The sequence below is a fragment of the Polychytrium aggregatum genome (assembly GCF_025602895.1).
Source record: "Polychytrium aggregatum strain JEL109 chromosome Unknown BJ171scaffold_374, whole genome shotgun sequence".
Taxonomy (NCBI): domain Eukaryota; kingdom Fungi; phylum Chytridiomycota; class Chytridiomycetes; order Polychytriales; genus Polychytrium; species Polychytrium aggregatum.
Genome location: NW_026516576.1, coordinates 4,238 through 19,388, shown reverse-complemented (window position 1 = coordinate 19,388; position 15,151 = coordinate 4,238). Strand labels below are relative to the sequence as shown.

Below are 15,151 nucleotides of genomic sequence, written 5' to 3'. Positions count from 1 at the left end.
CGACCCACGAGCAGTTCCAGAACTCTCTGAGTTACATCGAATCCATCCGTCGCATGCCGAGCGCTATGGCATCTGCAAGATTGTCCCTCCCAAGGGTTGGGCCCCGCCTTTTGCCCTCGACACCAAGGCAAGTCCTGCCCCTTCCTGTTCTCCCTCCACCACAACCTCCTCCTCCTATCGGCGGTGCTGATCAGTGCGCCGGGACGCTGCCCATCACCAAACTCCGTGTCGAGCCTTCACAGCCGCTCCCTTTCTCGTCGGCCCCTCCCCTACCCCGACCACTCCTCTTGGGAACACACGGATCCATCGCCGATTGATAGGGGGCGACCTCCCGGATATCTGGACTCTGCTCTGGATGGGGCGATTGGCAGACGTGGAGCCAACTCGATGATCAGCCGTGACCCGTACTCCTTCCCTGTATCCGAGCCTGCTTTCAGCGACCGAGCTTCAGCATCCTTGATCTGGCTGCTGTGATCGCTGCTCCCCCGTCGATCCACAGTGCTGATCTTAGTATCCCTCCATATGGACCTGCACTTTCGTGTGGATGTGCATTTCCGTATGGATCTGCATTTCCGTGTGGATATACATTTCCCTCATAGATTTGTATCTCCCCCTTGCTATTATCCCTTTGACCTGGATTGCTCGCCAACCATGTTCGTAATGCGATCCCATAGCTGACTGCCCGACCTGCCTTTACTTGCTTATCTGCGGTGGCGCACGGCCCTCTCCGGGTTGTCGTTCCCCAACCAGACCTTCTTTGTCCAGCCGAGGATCCAAAACCTCAGCCTGACCGAGGGCCAGAGCCGCTCCATCGTCATGTACCTCGATCGGCTGCAAAAGTTCCACGCCCAGAGCGGCCGCCCACTCTCCAAGGTGCCAACCGTCGAGGGCCGTCCTCTGGACTTTTTCCGTCTCCAGGAAGAGATTCGGCGGTGGGGCGGACATGACGAGGTATGCCGCTGTTTGTCGCCGTTGCCGTCGCTGGTCTTGGCCGAAATGGACTCCTCCCCTCCAACAGCAATCCCCTCGGTCGCCTCTGCTCCAGCGGCCCGCTCTGCGGCAACCTTGGCTGCCGCAATGACCTTCTGCCCACCAACCAGTCCCCCCCCCCACCGACAAAATTGTCGGCCTGTCCACCAATGCCACTTTGCACACCGTCTCGCTGACCCCCCCCCTTCGTCATCGTGTGTTGTCGTTGGTCCGCCGCAGGTTACCACACAGAAAAAGTGGACCACTGTCAGCAAGGCCCTCGGCCTGAACGCCAGCACCTCAACCCCGTCCGTGATCAAACTTGCGTACATGCGATGGATCCTGCCCTACGAAGAGTACATTGACGGATACGAGAAGGCCGTGATGGAGAAGCGGAGGGAGAGAATGGAGAAGGGTCTGCCCGACATTCACGACGCCGATCCGTACAGCGCTCGACACGCCCGCAATACCCGCAAGAAAACCATGAGCAGCCATGCCAAAGGTATGCTCGCTCAGCTTCCTCTCACTGCGAGATTGGGTGATCTCATCCGGATGGACCCCCCCCCAAACAGCGGCCTGAGTGTCGTCCCGTTTGCCGCCAGCCCCGAATGAGTTGGAGCCGGTGTGCTGCACAGGACATTCGTTGCAGCCACGGATGCGTTTCTGCCACCCTGCCAACCGTTTGATGCCCTGCAATCTTGCATGAGACCGTTGCTTCTGTCGACGGAAACGTGAGGGCTTTCGCCTGGACTGCCGCTGCGCCTGAAAAACTGACACCTCCCTGCACAATTCGCACCCTGTTGCATCACTCGTCCCATCCATGGTCGCCCCTCTCTTTTGGCGGCTGTTTGGTGAACGATCATCCCTCCGAACCATGCATCGCAATCTACCCTTCGCCAGAGACCGTCGTCAGCCCGCCCAGAGAGGCATCGAATAGCGAAGTCAAGCCCGTGCCGGGACAGGAAGTGAGTCGATACTGCACATACGATGCATTCTCAGAGCAAATCTCCGTACGCCAACGCATGCAGAGGGAGCGACATTGCCAAGAGCCGATACCTCTAACATGCGACGATGTGTGGTCCGGCGACGATGTGTGGTCCGGCGCCACCCATTTGCTTTCCTCCAACCGCAAAGCAGCGATGTGAAATCTGCCGCATGGGCGACCGTCCATCAAGCATGCTGCTGTGCGATGAATGCGACCGGGGCTTCCATATGTCCTGTCTGATTCCGCGCGTCAAAACCGTTCCGCAATGCGAGTGGTATTGTCCGAAATGCCTCAGCCAGATCGGCGACGACTACGGCTACGAGGAGGGCAAGCTCAAGACGCTCTCCGAGTTCCGCACCCTTGCCAACACCTTCAAGGCTAACTGGTTCCACAAGCGCCGGAGGGAAAGCAACATCAAACTGCAGCACGACCATCGCGGGCCGCTCTACATCACCGAGGACGAGGTCGAGCGGGAGTTTTGGCGTCTGGTCGAATCGCCCTACGATGAAGTTGTGGTCGAGTATGGCGCAGATCTGCATACGGTGGATCACGGGAGGTACGTGTAGCTGTCGTAAACTTGACTGCAGCGTGCGCTCGTCGATTCAAGGCAGGTCGTGCATGAGCGCTGTGGCTTGTCCTTTGCTCGGCGGAGCCTGGTGCCGACATGGCCGTCGTTGGCATCTGCGCGATCTTTGGGGCCTTCTCGATCACCTTTCCAAATTGCTGCGAGCGCCACTCGGAGCATCCGTCATCCTCGCTGCGGCGTCTCTGACATACTGCATCCCCCCCTGTTCCACGTCCCCAGCGGCTTCCCGACGGTGGATCGCAATCCAGATGATCCATACTCCAGTCACTCATGGAACCTAAACAACATTCCAACACTGCCCGAGTCGCTCCTTCGCAAGGTGCGCACGGACATCTCTGGAATGATGATTCCGTGGATGTATGTTGGCATGGTCTTTTCGACCTTTTGCTGGCACACCGAGGACCACTTTACATACTCGATCAACTACATGCACTGGGGTGAAACCAAGACCTGGTACGGCATTCCAGCGTCAAACGCACTCAAGTTCGAGGACTCGATGCGCAAGGCCTTCCCGGACCTCTTCCGGGCCAACCCAGACCTGCTCTTCCACCTGACGACGCTCGTGAGCCCCAAGGTTCTGAAGCAGGACGGCGTCGCCGTGTACGCGTGCGACCAGCGTGCGGGCGAGTTTGTCGTCACCTTCCCGCGGGCCTACCACGGCGGATTCAATCACGGACTCAACTGCGCCGAGGCCGTCAACTTTGCCCTTCCGGACTGGCTGCCGCATGGATACGAATGCGTGAAGCGGTACATGGAGTTCAAGAAGCCGCCGGTGTTTTCGCACGAGGAGCTGATCGTCAAGCTGGCCGTGGATGCGTCGCCCAAGCTTGCAAGCTGGTAGGCAAACCAGTGTCGACGCGCGCGTATCTGCATTCCACTGCCCTGTCTGCACACCGCTGTGGTATTGGCGCCCTTCATTGCCGCATATTGACCAGTGCGCTGCCTCGCATCCAGGCTTGCACCCCATTTCCGAACCCTAATCAACGCCGAGGCCCAGCAGCGCACACAGTTCTGCAGCCGCAACCCTTCGATTCCCACTGTTGTCGTCAAGGCATCGGAGGTGGAGCCCGATGACAACAACTGCGTGAACTGTTCCCGGCTCTGCTATTTGAGTTGCCTCAAGTGTCCCTGCGATCTGAGAAGATCCGCGTGTCTCACGCACCCAGAGTCGGTAAGATCTATGACCAAGGACGCTGGGGTTGAGCACCATATGAATACGTGAAGCTGGTGCGGGCCTCTCGGGTACGAGCTTGAGAGAAGGGGAATACGAATCCGGATTCTTGCCAATCTGTGTGTCTATCGTGGAGGCCCTCAGCCCCATGCCTGGAAGGAAACGGTGCATGTCTCCAAAACCGACAGACTGAGATCCACGCTCACATCTATAACTCCACACGTACGCATTCCCTTTCAGCTCTGCTCCTGCGACAAGTCAAATGCGTTCCTGCGTGTCCGCCTGAAGACAAGCGAGCTCGAGGCCATCTATGACGAGCTGGTCAATCTGTCGTCGGACTCGAGAGTGTGGCACGAAAGCTACGTCGACCTCCTCAATCTCTCCAGCAAGGGCCACAAGCCCAGAATCGACCACATCAAGTCGCTTCTCGACCCCTCGGCGCCACGCCACATCTACGGGGTTGAAATCAAGAATCTCGAGCACATGGTCGCCCAAGGAGCAGCATGGATCTCCCGCGCGCTGCCGTATTTCGACCACTTGGTCAGGGCCGACTTTCGGCACCCTCCAGCCCAGAAACTGCCGCCCGTTCCGCTAAGCGATCTGGAGAAGATCTACAACGAGGGACTGGCGCTCGCCTATACCTTCCCGGAGCTGGAGCAGCTGACCCGAGTGATGGACGACGTCCGGCGGCAGCAAAGCGAGATCAATGAGCTTCTGAATCGGCCAGCGCTTCCAGACTCCTTCACGGAGGCGCTGAATGGGCTCTACCAGGAATCGCTGGACTCTGGTGTGCTTATCCCCGAAGCGAGCGCCCTGATCCACCGTCTCGACGGGATCCAGCAGTGGCACCGCAACGTCCGTGGGTTCGTTGAAGCACCGTACCAGATCGAAAGTATCGTGCTCCACAACTGGATCAACGAGGCATCGTCGTTACGGCTTCCGGCCAGCTTCGAGCCGCTGCGCTCTCTGCTGCGCATGCGAGACCAAGCAGAGGCATGGAAGCGACAGGCGATTAAGCTGTCAGAGACACCGCCGCTGAAGATCAGCCAAATCGAAAAGATCATCAGGAACGGCGAGTGGCTCCCCATCCACCCCAATCCGCAGTACCAAGAGTTTGAGAAGCAGCTCAAGCGAGCCCAGACATGGTCGCTCAACGCCCTGCGCATCTACGACAAGCTGACCAAGTTTGAAATGGGCAAGCCCACCCGGTCCACCCGACCCACCTGGCGGCCGACGATGGGCGAAGTGTTGGAGCTCCTGCACAGCGCAAAGGAGAGGACCCCGATGGTGCAGTTTGACGAGGTGCCTCTGTTTCTACGGCACACGGACGAGGCCCGACAGTGGATCTCCAAGGCTTGGAGCACTCTGTCGTCGACCGGGCGTGAAAGCGAAGACATGACAGCCAAACTGATCGAGCATCTCCAGAGCGTCAATTCAAACATTGACGATTGTATTCGCAATGCCCAGAGTGGAAACCGAGTTTGCATCTGCCGCGGCCACGACAGCGAGTACATGGTAAGCTAGAGGGTCTATGATATCCGAGTGCGGTGCTCTCCCCCACCCCACCACAGTCCTGTCGGCCACTGCACCAAGGATCGGGCACGCCAGTGTTGGAGCACCGCCCCCCTCATCAATCTGTGTCCACTTCCCCCCTGACTGACACTGCGACTTTCAGATCCAGTGCCGGATCTGCGAGGAATACTACCATCTCAAGTGCCTCCGCATCGTGGACCGAACACCAACCGACCCTCGACAATACGTCTGCATGGTTTGTCGCATGGACACACAGGTGTATCGCCATGCAGCATGGCCGAACCTGAGGACGTTCGAGTCGTTGTTGGTGGATGCAGAGTCCCTAGCCATCGAACCGCCAGGCCAGCGGAAGCTCAGCAACGTTGTCATATCGGCGTCCAAGTGGAGCGATCGGCTCGCCGAGCTCTATAATGCGTACCTGTCCGCGGAGCCATCTGGTCGCCAAGCGCATCTTGAGATCCTCAAGGCGGCTCTTCGATGTACCCTCGGTATGACAGTCACGCTCTACCACCAAGTACTGCCGATCGTCTCAAAGCTGCCGTCCGCGGCGGCGTTGGGCCCGGAATCCGGATTCCACAATCGCGATCGCGACACCTACGATGACATGGATCAGCGCGGGCTTCGAGAGATCCGCGACGGCCGCGACGGCCGCGAAGTCCGTGAATCGCAGGAAATGCGGCCAGCCCGAGATACCCGCGATGGCCACGATGTCCGCGATGGTCGGGAGACTCGCGAGGGCTATGGCCGTTACTACCCGGCCAGCGCGGCCGACACGCCCATAGAGGATCTGCTCGAGCGCAAGCGTCCGCCTCCCGATGATTACGCAGAGAGACATTCGCCCGTGGTGAGCCACTGATAGCATCTGGTCCGCCTGTCTGCCTGTTTGTCTGTCTGCCTGTCTGCCTCTCTGTCTGTTTGGCTCGATTCTTGCCCGTCGACTGACTCTGGGGTGATCTGCCAGGATAAGCGACCAAAGCCCCACGAAGGTGATCGGCCGACTCTCCCGCACTCGTCCCTGCCCCACTACTTCCGCCAGCCGAACTCAGGGCCGCCTAGCGGGCAGATGCGTTCGCCAGTCGCGCCGAAACTCACCCCCGACCCCGAGCCATCGGCCTGGCCAGAATCTCTAGCGAGGCTGCACTTCACGACGATCTCGCCCGCTGTTGAGAGCCAACGACGACACCCACACCAAGTCCGACACTCACCCCATCCGCATGGATACTACGACGCCATCCCGAGTCCCCAGCAACAGCAACAGCACCAACACCAGCACCAGCACCAGCACCAACACCAACACCAGTACCAAACACAGTACCAGCACCAACATCCACACCATCACATGCATGGCTACAGTCCCAGCCCCGGTCCTGGCTACGGTGCGAGTCCCAGCCATCAGCAAAGCCCACGAATGAGCCACCCACCCCGTTTACTCGACCGCAATTCCCAATGGGAGAACGACCCACAGAGCCGGGGTCAGGGGCCACCACCATCTTCAAGCCCTTACTCTCCATACTCGGCGCATCCACCGATCAAGCGAGAGCCATTCGTGTCTTGAGCAGCCGGGACATGCGACACTGCTCAACAACACCCCCCTCCTTCCTCCATCTGACACTCTGTTCCAGTCTGCTGCGCGCTTGCGACGTTCTTCCTGTCGACTGTAATCTTTCCCTCTTTCCCCTTTATTGCGCTCCACCTGCTTTTTCTCGATATCCGTAAGCCTCACCGTGTCCGTGAAACGAACCAGACACTCATGTTGGTGAGATGGAACACTTGCTTCAGCTTTTCTCTCTGAATCCTGAATACACACATGCACGCCCATCGCCAGTCGGCCTTCCGCAGCATCTCGCTGCCCCATATCGCTGCGGGCGCAATGCGATAAGCCCATCCCAGCCGGAGATCATCGGTGCGGAGTCACAGCGGGCTGTTCGTGGGTGCCCCCAGGCAACTGCGGCAAAGAGCCGGATGTTCGAAGGCAACCTCGCACGGCATGGTGTGGGGCATGCGCCCCCGTCCAGCCACGCCTTCACCGCAACCGGACCACCCGCGCCTTCACCGCAACCGGACCACCCGCGCCGCGCCCCCCCGTATCTGGTGGGAACTTCGCACCCACGGCAATATAAATCGGCAGCATCGGCGGCCTCAACCCCATCCCATCACCGACCGCCTGTGCTTCCACATCTCCCCGGTCTTGAGACGAAACACCGATCTCAGTTATCCGCCCGCTCGCCATCATGGACTCCCCCACTCCCGCCGCCGTCGCTGCTGCTCCGTCCACCGCGGCTCCGTCCAAACCCGCCATTGCCGTTCCTGGTCCCGGCGGTCGCATCTATCAGAACTATGACATCAATCTTGAGGGTGCAAGAGAGCAGATCTCGGACATTGGTCTCGCTGTTGTCCCCAACGTCCTCAGCCCGGATGAGTGTGTCTCGCTGCGGGACGACACCTGGAGGGAGCTCAAGCGCATCACTCGCAGCCAGTTCGACTATGAGAACCCTAGCACTTGGCCGCAGTATCGCAGCAAGCTCAAGCCCCTCAGAGACATGCTGATGCACTGCGGCGATATTGGCCACATGCAGTCGCTGTGGGACGCCCGCCAGCACCCCAGTGTCGTCCAGGCGTTCGCCCGTCTGTGGTCCACCACCATGGACGATCTCATTTGTTCGTTCGATGGACTGTCGGCGCATCTGCCGCTTCCCAATGACGACAAGAAGATCGCCGCCGGGGCCTCGGGCACCCGAAAGAAGGGCCTTCACGTCGACCAGGGCCGCACCAAGGATGGCCTCCAGTGCATCCAGGGCCTGATCCCTCTGTACGATGTCCACTATGGCGACTCGTCGCTGCACCTCATCGAGGGCTCGCATCTCCACTACGACGACTACTTCAGGCGCTATCCCTTCCGCAACGACAGCGACTTTGTGTTTGTTAACCACCCCGAGTTCCACCTGAACCGCGGCTGCCGCGAGACCTTTGTCCAGGCCACCGCCGGCTCATTGATATTGTGGGACTCCCGTCTCGTCCACGAGGCCGGCTCGGTCCTGCCCCAGGCGCTGCGGGCGATGCCCAACAACCCTCGCATGGTCTTGTACATCTGCATGATACCGCGCGAGAAGGCCACGGAGGCAGATCTCCGGGGCCGCATCAACGCCTTCAAGGAACTTCAGACAACGTCGCACTACCCCGTTCCGCTCCAGGTTTTTAGCCCCATCCGCGGCTACAAGAACTTGAATCCGGTGCGACGACCGTTCTTGACGCCACTGGGCAGACGGCTCGTTGGATTCGAGAAGTGAGTCGACATCGAACAGGCGCGGGGGCAGAAGGGAGCGATTCGTGGGGGAGACAGGAGGGGGGGGGGACAAATCTCGAAACATTTGCTGGGATAAGTAGGATGAAAGCTTGCAATGGTTTGTGTGTCATCGTGGCTTGGTATGCGGCACAAAGTGGGGTTGTTGAGTGAAAGTGAGAATACGATATTCATTTTGGAAACAAGCAATTGGCTGTTTCGGAGAGGGAGTGGGGTATCATTTTGATCCAGAGAGTGTTCGGCAATCGCATTCCGCAGAGGGGATGGAATTGGGTATGAGGAAGGGTGATATTGGTGATGTTGGTTAGGTTGGTGGTTGCTTGGATCGTCGTGGTGTTCGGGTGAGAGTAAGAGTGAGTATTGGGGGGGGGTGCCCACCAACTCTGCGCTGATTTCGCCCGATGGACCAGACGATGTCTCGCTCGACTCGGCCCTCGGTGTTGAGCTTGAAGGTATTGAGTAATGGTCGGTCCCGGCGATGGCAGGTCGCTTGCCCTCTGCTTTCCTTTTGCGCCGGTACTCTGCTGCTCGCTCGCCGTTGTTCTTGGCAGCGAAAACGGTGGCGATCGAGAGCAGGTCGTCGGAGAGCTCCCTGGCAAAGCCGGCCTTCCCCCGCTCGCCCTCGAGAACCACGAGTTTCGTGCCAGCTTTGCGAAAGACGAACTCCAGGAGTTCTCGTTCAAAGCGACACAGCCGGCCGTGGTAGGTAACCACAACCTCCGAGACAGATCCTGCGTAGACGAGTTCCACAAAGATGTTGAAACCCTGCGCCCCCAGTTGAGGTCGGAATGGACGCACTTTTGAACGGATGCTGGCCAGGGCGAGGAGGATACTCTGCCCCGATTCAAGGTGGGCTCGTCCTCGTCGTTTCGTTTTATCAGCAAAGCCGGTGGAAATAAGACGGTGTCCAGAGTGGGCATGGGCCATATGGTGTCAGCCAGGCACACGGCCATTGACGAGAATGCGGGACTCGATTCCATGTTCGATTCATGCGGCAGTGCACGTGGCAGTGCAAAGAACAACGAGTCCAGCCAGCAAGCCATCGGATCGAGCCAGGCTTGTATGTGTGTGTGTGCCTTCGATGGCCAGTGCTTGGCTTGCCAGTGTTTGGCTTGCTTCGCCACTTCCCCCTCTGTCTCCTGTCCATCGCCATCACCCACTTGCCTCCATCCTGTCTCCGTCAACATGGCCAGCATGAACGAGCCTGCTTCAGCCACAGCATCATCTGCCACTCACCAAAGCCAAACTGAAGCCAGAACAACCTCGTCGATCCCCGATAACACCCAGCACTCACTCGAGCACAACCCAGACATCTTCACCATCATCTGCTGCAACGACAGCTTCCAGCTCGCACTCGACCACAGCACCATCAAGGCCCTGCTTCGAGTGTGCAAACGAGTCCGTCCTCTCCTGAGCTCCAAGGTGCCTTGTTTCCACACCTGGTGCCAGAAGTCAAGACTGTGTCATCCAGATGGACAGCTAAAGTTCGGCCTCACACCAAGCGACCAGATCGCCATCTCGCTGCACTCCGACGATCCAGGCACAGCCGACCGATCCTGGCTTGAAGATCTAGCCGATCAGGGCAACGCCGCAGCCTCGTACTTCCTGGCACGGATCCTCCAAGCTGAACAAGCTTGCAAGCCAAAAATTAGCTGGCCCAACAGAGAAAGATTCAATTCGAAATCTTCCGGCCTCTGGAGAGCGCAGCTCACGCCGGCCATCAAATAGCCCTGTTCCACTTGGCTGAATGCTATCGCAACGGAGTTGGAGTCGATCGAAACTATACCAAAGCTTCCCAGTTGTATCGTAGTCTTGCAGAACGCGGAATACCTCAGGCTCAAGTCGCCCTCGGAAGTTGCTACGAGAGCGGCGAAGGTGTCGAACAAGACTACGACTCAGCTATCGAGTGGTACTCAACGGCTGCTGACCAAGGATATGACAACATTCGCCTCCACATTGCATTCCTTCGTGGCTGTCTCGTTCATCGGCCATGGTGTCGAACAGAACGATGTCGATGCCCTTGACCACTGGCAGGAAGTCAGCACCCAGTCCACCGATCCGATCATCAAACCCATTGCCACGCATATGGTCGGATGGATGCACTACCTCGGCCGGGGTACCCAGCTCGACAAGCAGGAAGGCATCAAGATCATACGAGAGAACGAATCGGACGAGTTCAAGCTCGGGGAAGCGGAGTGCTGGACTGGTGGCTGGACTCCCTCCGAGTCACCTGTCGCCCACAAGTTCTTCGAATTGTGCCAGCTGGGATTGGAACATGACTGGCTCTGCAGTCATCTTATGGCTGTATGTCTGCTCCATGGATTCGGCACCACTCGGGATCGGATAGAGGCAGTTAGCATCATTGAGCAGCTCGCCAACAAAGGTCACAGCGACAGCCAGTACTGTATCGGTAGATGTTACTGGGAAGGCGCGGGGGTGTCGAGGGACTTCAAGAAGGCCTTCGAGTGGTACAGCAAGTCGGCCAACCGAGGCAATTCGTATGGGCAGTGGGAGATAGGCAAGTGCTACTACTGGGGACACGGAGTCACCAAGAACCACAAAAAGGCAGTTGAGTGGTATCGCAAGTCTGCCAAGCATGGCAATCGATACGGACAATACTACCTCGGCATCCGATACCTTTACGGCGAAGGTGTCCCCAGGAACATCGACACCGCCGTTTTCTGGTTCCGCAAGTCTGCCGATCAGGGCCTCGATTGGGCCATAAACAGACTCAGCGAACTCGACATGTGGCCCTGATCATCGATCATTCCCAACTGCCATATCATCATCACCGAGCCGTAGTCCGAGCAACCGCGCGGCAAACACCCATTCCAGACACTGTGATACCAAAGAGTGGATCAGAAAAGTGGTTACAATCAATCGATATTTGCCGAGTGGTGTTGTATTTGGCATCCAAGAAACCCAATAGATCTCATATTCAAATAATGCTGTCCCATATCCATCGCTCATATCGATCGACAGCAACATCCGATGACTCGACAACGCCATTATCAACATTCACTCATCGATTCTCGTCCTGCAGCCGCAGATGATGAGCACGACCAAGACCATCCTCCCTCGATCCGACACCAGGCAGTGTGCCCTAATCAGCATTCATCTTCAATCGACTCCCTCAAGGGGCTCGGCAATTGCATTCACCTGGCCAGTTGTCATATCGGTGCCTCAAAATAAGGAAATGATGGCATTTCATGCAAAGACAAGCTGTGGTTGACGCCTTCTGCGTGGTTAGAGTTGACGGAGCTGGGAGTGCTCGCGAATTCTGTTCTTGATGATCTCGATGTTGGACATCACCGTTTTGACGTGAATATGCTCGGTGTTCTTAATAGTCTTGTTCCAAATCGCCAATGCTTCTTGGAAGAAAACAAGCGCCTCTTCTAGGTGCTCGTGCTTAAATGCAACATTCCCCATGTTTCCAAGTGTCGTAGCAACGACGGGATGCTCGCGGGTACCATAAACCTTGACCTTAATATTAAGTGATTCTTGGTAATAGGCCAGAGCCTCGTCCAGGCGTCCTTGGTCGCTGGCTACCATACCCATATTGTTGAGTGTCTGAGCAATATCGGGGTGTTCGAGAGTGCCGTAGATTTTGATCTTGATATCAAGAGATTCTTGGAAGAAAGCGAATGCATCGTCCAGGCGCCCTTGGTCAACGGCCACCAAGCCCATATTGTTGAGGACCTGGGCGGCATCGGGGTGCTCGCGGGAACCATAGATCTTGGTGGTGATATCCAAACCTTCTTGGAAGAACGTGAGGGCTTCGTCCAAGTAACCCTTGTCACAAGCCAAATTGCCCATATTGTTGAGGATCGAGGCAACATCGGGATGCTCGCGTGTACCATAGACCTTGACCTTAATATCAAGAGATTCTTGGTAGAAGGTCAGTGCCTCGTCCAGGCGCCCTTGGTCGCTGGCTACCAAGCCCAGATTGTTAAGCGTCTGAGCAACACCGGGATGCTCGCGAGTGCCGTAGACCTTGACCTTCATGTCGAGGGATTCTTGGTAGAAAGCAAGTGCATCATCTAGACGTCCTTGTGATCTTGACACTGCACCCATGTTATTCAACGCCTTGGCCACTTCGAGGTGCTCGCGGGTGCCATAGAAGGCCACAATCCGCTCTAATACCCTCTTGTACGTCTCCATTGCCTTGGTGTAAAAAGGCTTCTCGTGGGCCAATAGAGCAACATGGGAATCGATCAGGTAATGCAGTTCTTTGGTGTACACTTGCGGCACTGCTTTTTGGGCGTACTGATCGAGGTGCTCGCTCAATAACTGTGCCTTCGAGTCCGTTATATCGATAAGTTCGAGGAGGACTTCACCCGTACCATCCTCGATCATTTCGACATCCAACACCTCGTGTGCTTGGACATATTCTCGAGCAACTTGCTGGGTGAGTGAGTGTGTCGAGTACTGTCCCTCGGTTCCGCTTCGAAGAAGACCGCTCTGGACCATCATCTTGATCAAATCGGCGACTGTGGAGTGATTGAAGGTTAGTTCCATACATTGACACCATCAACTGCTCTTCGAGACCTACGTGCAACTCACCATCAATATCGCCTTCAATCATGCTTGCTATCGCGTTTTCCAGTGTACGAAGCCTTTCACTCTCATCATGTATATCCGCCAATATATCTTGGATGTTGGCATCTTCAGCATCTTCTTCAAGGATAAACGTGGCCGTGGTTCTTGCCCTTAGCTTCACGGCGATCGCTTTGATCAACTCAAACTGGATGTTGGTCGGCGCAACCAAACTGAGGGCACCGAACAGCCTGGCTGCCTCGATGCCCTCATCTCCTCGCTTCATCAGCGAGTCCAGCGACAGATCCACAATCACCTTGAGCGACGACCGCGTGTCGTCCTCGCCATCCTGCAGCTCCAATGCTCCTGCAAACGTGGCCTCGAGCACCAACAGGGGAGTGTCGTAGTTCTCGGCAAACGTCATGAATGTCTGGATGACGAGTGGATATCCACTGATCTTGGCCACGATGTTGTCGAGGGACTTCTTGGCCTCGTCTGACACAAGTCGCTGGACAATCATTGGCGACGACGACATGATATAGTCGAGTGTGGTTTTGTCGTCCCAGTTGCCGAGACGGAGCAGATCGTGCTGGAAGCTCGGTGCCTTGGTCTCGAGAGCACTGACGAATGCACCAGGAGGCAGCGAGGCCAGCCGGGTCGTCACCACCACATCGCCGCTGAACCCGACCGACTTGGAGTGCTCAAACACAGAGTCGACCACACCGATGTCGTCGACATTGTCGAGCACCAGGAGATAGCCGTGGGTGTTGGCGAGGAACCTCGAGGCATACTCCTTGATCTCGTCAGGTTCAACTGCACCATCAAACATTTCGCACAACCCATCGATGGCGGTCGACTCAGTCGAGCAGTTGAGCCAGAAGACCTGGCGGTACTGCGGCTTGATGCCGATGGTCTCGGCTTTGATGGCGAGGAGGTCGTCCTTGTTGCTCGCATTCAGAATGCCCATCATGAAGAACAGGATCTGGATGGCGAGGACAGACTTGCCCATGCCACCCATGCCGGAGATGACAGCGCGGCCAGTCAGGGTGAGTTGCTTGAGCAGAGTGTCGAGGTGGGCGGGATCGAATCGGAACTTGGAGTCGCAAAAGTATTTGCGATGGATGACCGTAATGAGATCCATGTTGGGTGGGATGGGATGGACGAGGTTGAGGAGGCGGTAGACTCGCTTGTGCATCTGGTCGGGACGGAAGCCAAAGGACTGGATCTGGTTCACTCTGCCGAGGATCTGCTTGAGGGGGGCAAGGGCAGGGTCGTCGGGGAGGGACACCATATAGGGCAGGAAGGGAGTGAAGACATCGATGCCATCTTTGGTCTCCTTGGTGGCGATACCGAGGGGAAGGACAGGGAGAGAGCGTTTGGCATCCTTGAGGTCGAGGGCGGTCCTGATTTCAAGGACTACATTGTCCTCTTGGCTGGAGAGGGCCTTGTCCTTCATCATGTCCATCGAGGCTTTGCTGAGGAGGAGGAAGACGGCCTTGCTGGTGGGGAGGGCACTGATAGAACCGGCTTGAGGGTCGCTGGGATTGTTGAGGCAGTCGACATCGTGGAAGACGGAGAGGGGTTTGCCATATCGACGGAGGGCGACCGAGGTGAGCACCTCCTTCAAAGCCTGGACAGTGTCGGCATCGGTCTGGGCTTGGTATGAAAGGAACAGGTCGTGGTCGGTGCCGTGGGCAGGGCAGGAATAGAGCTGGTTGCTGGTTGTGGTCAGCATGGCTGGCGATTGTCGAGCAGGAAACGATGAGGAGCTCGGCAGGCAAACCGAGGGGAACTGCCTGCTTTTGTGTTGGCCAAGGGTCGCCTCACCTCTCCAGCCCCTCCGTATACCCCAACCCGCCAATGTCCCAGGGTATTGTATGGACTCACACCAGCCTGGCAAACGGCTCTGTATTCAGACACGGACCCTGGACTGTCATCCCCGGCAATCAAAGGCTGGTACAAGCTGTCATCTCATACGCCAGGATGCTTCAGGACGGTGAGGGACACCACCCAGGTCTTTTTGGAAGTGGCGGAACTGACCCTGCGGCCGTTCTGGTAGTGTGTCTCAAT

General features: G+C 57.2%; 1 protein-coding gene across 1 annotated transcript; it reads right to left on the bottom strand.

Moving 5' to 3' along the window:
- Nucleotides 1-11,677: 11,677 nt before the first annotated feature.
- BJ171DRAFT_200265 (uncharacterized protein) lies at nucleotides 11,678-14,847 on the bottom strand. The gene is made up of 2 exons (XM_053106265.1): nucleotides 13,109-14,847; nucleotides 11,678-13,035 (listed from the first exon to the last, which is right to left on the bottom strand). Exons 1-2 carry the CDS (start codon nucleotides 14,814-14,816, stop codon nucleotides 11,792-11,794), a joined length of 2,952 nt encoding a protein of 983 aa, XP_052961359.1. The 5' UTR covers nucleotides 14,817-14,847; the 3' UTR covers nucleotides 11,678-11,791.
- Nucleotides 14,848-15,151: the final 304 nt, after the last annotated feature.